Source organism: Arachis ipaensis, chromosome B5 (assembly GCF_059453495.1).
Source record: "Arachis ipaensis isolate K30076 ecotype BB chromosome B5, ASM5945349v1, whole genome shotgun sequence".
NCBI lineage: Eukaryota > Viridiplantae > Streptophyta > Magnoliopsida > Fabales > Fabaceae > Arachis > Arachis ipaensis.
In genome coordinates, this window is record NC_142440.1 from 148,218,556 (window position 1) to 148,225,742 (window position 7,187).

General features: G+C 35.8%; 1 protein-coding gene across 1 annotated transcript; it reads left to right on the forward strand.

Annotated features, from left to right (window-relative positions):
* The first annotated feature begins 2,828 nt into the window (after window positions 1-2,828).
* On the forward strand, window positions 2,829-6,348 carry LOC110271179 (uncharacterized). Its single transcript, XM_088487417.1, has 9 exons — window positions 2,829-2,905; window positions 2,993-3,058; window positions 3,137-3,205; window positions 3,281-3,355; window positions 3,429-3,482; window positions 3,719-3,805; window positions 4,034-4,099; window positions 4,183-4,207; window positions 6,175-6,348. Exons 1-9 carry the CDS (start codon window positions 2,829-2,831, stop codon window positions 6,346-6,348), a joined length of 693 nt encoding a protein of 230 aa, XP_088343543.1.
* The last annotated feature ends 839 nt before the right edge of the window (window positions 6,349-7,187 follow it).

The window sequence follows — 7,187 nt, forward strand, 5'->3', positions numbered from 1 at the left end:
TTGTAATATTTTATTAATTAATAATAAATTTTTAAATTTAACTTTAATTTGTGATAAATTAATTTTTGGTATATAAGACTGAAAATTTCTATGAGAATAAAAACAAGTATAAACTATAGGGATTGATTATATTTTAAAAGCAATCAATGGATTTGAAACTTTAGCGTAGATTATTTTCTAATTAAACTATCTTGTTCGTCTTTGTTGAATGAGAATAAAATTTAGAATGTCTAAGCACATACATACTTGTTCATTGACAAATACACGTTGCATGATTAAGATTCATTAGTACTATCATTGTACTCAATAATTCATAGATGATGGATGTAGTACAAGTAAGTAATTAGGAATGCAAATAGATAGTTTTGATTTTTGACAAATTTAAATTATATCGTAATAAAATAATTTAAGTTTATATCTGTTATTTTATAGACTTTTTTTTAGGTTTAAGTTTGGTCTATTTAAAATTAAATAAGTTCACGAGCCTATTTGAAAAGTCTATTTCGTAAATTAAAACTCAAAATACAATAAACTTAAAAGAATCAAAATTGATATTAAGGGCTACACATACAAGCTTACAAGCTTACAAGTTGGCCCAGCCCAAACACAAGTCACGCGCATCAACACAGATTACATGGAGCGTCACTTCACGCGCTCAACACAAACGGTTACGTATGGGAAACTCTTCCACTTCTTCCACTTCTTCCACTTCTCAAAACGCTTCGAAAACAAGGAAACCCTTCCATTTTCGAGCGAAAATCAAAGTTCAAAATATACAACTCATTGTTCGAAACCTCCGTCAAAACACCATCAAACTCTCCATCAAGAATCTGAAGAGAAAACAAAGCAACAATACTCAACGTAAGTTCACTAAGATTCCTGTATATTTTCCATATTACAAACTACGTTTTGCTTTCCATCTACGTCGTTGTTCTAGGGTTTACTGTTACTCTTGCTTCTTTGTTACACTGTTCTTCTACGTTGTTGTTCTAAGTTATCCTGTTATTCTTGTTGTTCTAGATCTTCTGGTAAATGATTTTTGGGGGTTTATTCCGTAGATTGGGGGTGTATACTGCTTGAACTTGTAATGTGGCTTGATATTGAAGCATGTTTGACTGATATCTGACTGATATATATGGATACTATATCTGAATCATATCTATGGGAGTATCTCACTGTTATCAATGGGTGTATCTTATTCTTACATATGGGTGTATCTGACTCATATATGCGTGTATCTTGCTGATATCTCAATTAATTTGATATTGAAGCATGTTTGAGTGATACGTGACTGATATATATGGATTTATCTGAATCATATCTATGGGTGTATCTCACTGTTATCAATGAGTGTATCTGAATCATATCTATGCGTGTATCTTACTGTTATCAATGGGTGTATCTGACTCATATATATAGGTGTATCGTACTGATGTCTTTGAGTGTATTTTTCATTTCAGAGAAAATGGCAGCAAGAAACAAAACAAAAGACCTTAAGTGTGCCACACATCTCCTAAGTGATAAATTCAGAAACATGACTGAGGAGAAGAAGGCGATTGTGAGGGATCTCGGATTCGGTGGGTTGATGCACATCCCACCACTGAGGGTGGATCACCAACTGTTAAGGGAGCTGGCAAACAACTTCAAACTTGGGGAGAACAGACTGAAAACAGGATATGGTTCTTTCCAAATAACACCAAAAACAATAGGTGATGCGCTTGGCATCAATGCAACAGGTAACTAGCTCAAAATTATAGGTGTATATTAAGTTGATGCTTGGGTGTATTTAAGGTTGATGCTTGAGTGTATTTGAACCGACTTTGATACTTTGTTGTTTTCCTTTTTGTAGGAAATCTGTTTCCTGAGAAAGTTGAGTATAAGAAACTTTCTGATGATGACAAAATAATTTTTAGAAGATTCCAGGGTAAGACCCTCAAAAGTCTTACCGATGAAATGATGGAAATCAGCATTGGCAACGAAGAGGAACGCCTGATGTTCAAGAGGATATTCATCTTCTACATACAAATGGCGTTCCTTTTGCCAACGACGATAAACAAAATATCACCCGTGCACCTGGCCCCAATTTTTAAGATGGACGGCATATCGGAGAGAAACTGGGGGGGGGGGCATGTTTTGACCTTCATGATCAAGGGCATCACAGACTACCAGGAGAAGAAGAAGAAGGCAATTGATGGCTGCCTCTTTGCCCTGATGATAATATACTTTCATCTTTCAGAAAACAAAGGCAAGAAGAGGGCTGAAAGACCACCAAAGCCTTGGATTGCCAACTAGACTAAGGAGCAGTTGGTGGAAAGAATGACTGCAGAAAGAGAGGAAATTTTGGTAAGTAAACATAATATGTTGCTTGTATTTTATTTACCTGAATGCTGCTAGCTAAAATATCTAATGTTTCAGGGGATTGTGAAGATGGCGGAGACAAGAGCAAGAGAAAAAATGAAAAAAAAGAAAAAAAAATAAGAAATCAAAAAAACAAAAAAAGGAAGGCGAGTCCAACATCGTCTTCGGAGACAGAAACAGCTACTGACAGTGACACTTCTACCTCTGAGTCTGAGACTCAAGAAGACTCAGAGGATTCAGGAAGAAAACACCCCAGCAAAAAGGGAAAAAAGTAAGTACCATACTTGGGTGTAATTTCTTTTTCGAGTTGGGTGTATTTTGTTGATCACGTTGGGTGTGTGTAGTTTATTAAGCTGGGTGTGTTCGTTTGCTGGGTTGGGTGTATATTGTATATTCAGTTGGGTGTATCTTGTGAATTCATTTGGGTGTATTTTTAGTATGTTCTAAATAATGATTGTTTGTCTTCCAGAATGGACTCCAGAAAAAGAAAGCAGAGGCAAGAGGAGTCAGATTCTGATTCAGAATCTGAATCTGAACCAAGTGATGAGTAATGTCCTGAAATTATTACTCCTTTCTTTTGGCTTCATTATAAAGATTTCGTGTATTAACTGAAGTGTCTATTATTAACTTATAGGATCGAAGAATCATCACCTGCAGAGAAGGAGAAGAAAAAGAAAAAAACAAAAACAACACCAAAAAAGTAAGCACTTCTTTGCATAATATTCTGTGATAAAATTAATTTTTTATTTCTGATTGGTACTCTTTTTTTTCCACCCAGAACAAAACCAAAAAAGAAAAAAGTTGTTGTGGAGGATTCACCTCCTAAAGAAGATCAATACTTTGACGGGTACAATACCTTGTAAGCTATATTACCGTCTATCATCGTAATTATTTTTGTTAACATCTTCTTTTATGAATGTAGTGAGACATATGAAATATCAAGTGACGAACTAGATGAATGGCTAAGGGAAAATGTTGATAAATCTGCTGCAAAGGGGTATGTCTTGCTGGGCTGTCTATTTCATATTTTGGTGTGTTTTGTATGCTAATAATTGTTTCTTGTTTTGCAGGGAGAACCAAGCTGACCTGCGATCGACAGAAGGTCGCTATGTGTCGTCTGAAACGTAAGAAGCTTTATTATTTAATAAAATCTTGTTATCATGATTTGGGTGTATTTTGTGGAACCATTTCGGTGTATTGTGTTGATCAAGTTGGGTGTATGTTGTTTATTAAGTTGGGATATTTCGTTTGTTGTGTTGGGTGTATATTGTCCATTCGGTTGGTTGTATCTTGTGCATTCATTTGAGTGTATTTTATACCTGTATCTTATTTTGTCTGAATAACATCAAATCTGTTTTAGAATACCGGCTGTGAACTTGGGAAGTGATGATCCTTCCTCTCAAGGACACACAGAACAGAGTAGTGTAAACCAGCCGTCACAGAGCATGTAATTTCTCTTTCAAATAACCGTTACTTTTGTTCTTCTATTACCCTTCTACTTCTAATTATGTATATATTTTTTTTAGAAAAAAAAGCCCTTTATTATTTTATTCAAGAAAAAAAAGGCAGGAAAAAAAAGCAAAAACTGCAAGTATGTAAGTTCTCAAAAAACAAAGCCGGTCTTCTTTTTGAATTGTTCGGGTGTATTTTTTGACTTTCTTTGGGTGTATTTTAGGTTGAGTCCGTTTGAATCGAATATGATGGTTGTGAGGGAACAGACACCATCGGAAGCGCTTGCAATGTGAGTTTTCCAATAATATTTCAACCTTATAACCTTATTATTTTCAAAGGCGTTGTTAACCTTTCATTTTTCTTCTTGTTTAGAGTCCCGATTCAGGTTTTTGTGTCGGTATTCCAAACAACCACTGAGACAGATTTTGAACCAACCCCTATGCTACAGATTGAAGGGACTACAGAAACATAAGAAATAGTATTGAGTGTATATTTGTTTAGAGTTTGGGTGTATATTTGCTAACAGTTTGGGTGTATATTGTTCCTGATTAGTTTTTTTTACGCCGTGATTAATTTTTTGTAACTGTGCAGTACTCCTGAAACCCCCAAACAACTTCAAGAGACCACACCCACGCTTCCCCCAGCTCCAACTAAAATGTAAGTTCATCAGACTAAAATCAATCTTTGCTTATCATCCGTATATTCTTATTCTTATTCTTATACATGATGACGCAGTCATCCAGATGCAGAAGACGCTGCTGCCCTATTGATGATGGCACGGACAGCATCCTATGTTCCTAAAACAGATCCAGGGGTGCCATCATTCAGCCTTGGATTGACTGATTCAAGCCAGGAGGGGGCGTCAACGCAGGAGACAGAAAGGGCAAAATCTCCTGAATCTGCAAATTTGATAGAACAATTGGACGATTTGGTCCAAAAAATAGCATGCAGTGCGGCGAAGGAAAAAAACAAAAGTCCACAAATTCAGAGGGAGACTGGGGGAGAAAGTTCTGCAAAGTTTCAAACTCCTGGGGGATTATATCAGATTACGGATGATATGAAACAAAAGTGCTACATCTGGGGGACGAGACTGAAGGAAGATGCAGATGGCAATACTAACGAGTATGAGGAGATGTGCACTCTGATTGGCCAAGGAGAATACATTTTGATGAGAATGCACCTTGTATCCCTCCAGGCAAAAAGTGATATAGAATCTCAGGTAATATTAGAATAACATTAATGTTTTTACACCAAAGTCAATTGCAATGCTTATTAATGTAAAATTGATTTCGGCATATATTTCTAGATTGTATCTGCCATCTGCCTCATCCTCAACCAGAAAAATGAAAAGAGGTTTCAAGAACAAATATACTGTCTCCCCCCCCCCCCGATATTGTGGTAAGTGTTACTTCTCCGAACTTTGGGTGTATTTTCTGTATTGATTTGGGTGTATTTTTTACGTTCAATTGGGTGTAAGTTTAGTATTTCATTTCTTGTTTCGCAATTCTTGCAAAGCATGGCACTTTCAGATCACCCAAAGGGGGAATTCGTATCACCGAAAACGAAAAAGGAATTCAGGGTGGAAGCCTACCCGAGTTTCATTCCCTTCATAGATAGAAAAAAATTAACTTCGCATCGATATGTAAGTTTTCGTTTGCTAAATTTGTTAGTACGCTTATTTACTTATATGACAAATAAAATAACGCACTGTTGAAATGTGAGAATCCTTTAGATTTTTGCTCCTGTTTGCCACTTGGGGCATTGGTGGTTATGGCTGATAAATACAACAAAGCGGAAATGTCATATACTTGACCCGCTACACAAAAAAGCTCCAAGCGATGAGAGAAAGCAGGTTAATAAATTCACTGTAAGTTGCCTCTGTCTTCTTTACTTTAATATTTAGGTCTATTTCGTTAGTTGTGTTGGGTGTATATTGTCCATTCAGTTGGGTGTATCTTGTGAATTTATTCGGGTGTATTACTGATTTGTTTTGCTATTTAAGGGATATGTATTTTCAAGATTGATAACATATGCCGGCGGGGAACCTCTGCAGAAAGGGGAGAACAAGAAGAAAATTAAATCATCATATGTTAAAATATCAGGCCAAAAAACAAGGTATAAATTTGTGAGTCTGAACATTAAACTTTCGTAAATGAGATTTGTAATTTATTTTCTTCGTTTTTAGCTATGACTGCGCTATCTACGTTATGAAGTGGATGGAGTTAATTGAGCCGGAAAACATCAAAAAGGGGAAGTATGAATGGGATAATTGGCCACAGGTAACTGTCTTTAGAACTATATAACTCTGTATTACTTTACTGAATTAATATTGCTGTTTAAACAGAATATACTTTTTAATTGTAGGAGGAGGTGGACCACTATAGAGTCGAGTATGCTTCCCAGATACTATTCAGTGAGATGAATAAAGAAAGAGATCGGGCAATTAGGGAGAGTAGTGCTATAAGGCTGTCGAAGCCATCCTCTGTATTATTGAGTCCGTTTTGTCAGATTAATTCTGCTGATATAGAAACTGCGTAATCCAACTGCTGGGTAGTTTGTAAATTGAACAAATGATGTAAATATTTGCCATTTATCAACAACTTCTATTCCATGTATATTTTTTCCCATAGTTAAACTATCTGTGCTGGTAAACTGTCTGTGATGTATTCAAAAGCTGTATTACAGGTGGTAAAATATGAAGGAAAAAATCAAGGCATATATAAACGCAAATTATAAACTGTTACACCCAACGCAACTCTAATAATACACCCAAGATTGCATAAAATATACACCCAAACTGTCTGTGCTGTATTCAAAATGTATGAATTACATGTACTAAAATATGAAGAAAAACATCAAATCAAATATACACCCATAACCTGCGAATTTTTAGAGCTTTTGTTCTATATGAATCTATATATGTGTCTATATGTAAATTGTCAATGAACAAAAATACACCCAAAAGAACAGTGCTTTTACACCCATATTCTATAAAACTATACACCCAAAGAGTTATCCCCTGCTGCTGGTAGCCTGAACTGATAATTCATAACGTGTCCTTGATATTGGCTGGAATTTGAATGCGCCGCTGATGCAGCATCAAACAGGTTTATCTGAATATAACACTCACACATTAGCTAACCTATTAATGAGAAAAATAAACTCAATCGCCACAAATTTAAAGAACATTACTTTTACCTCGCTTAAAACTTTTGTCTTCTTCTTCTTTGTGGAATTTGCAATCTGTTTCTCCAGCTTTGAACCTAGCCTATTTTTTGGACGTCCTCTTGTTCGAATCCTTGGCGGGCTTTGAAGCTCGTTAACGGATTCCAAGTTGGCGTCTTCGTGGGATAAAGAAGATGTCCCCTTCCTTTTGG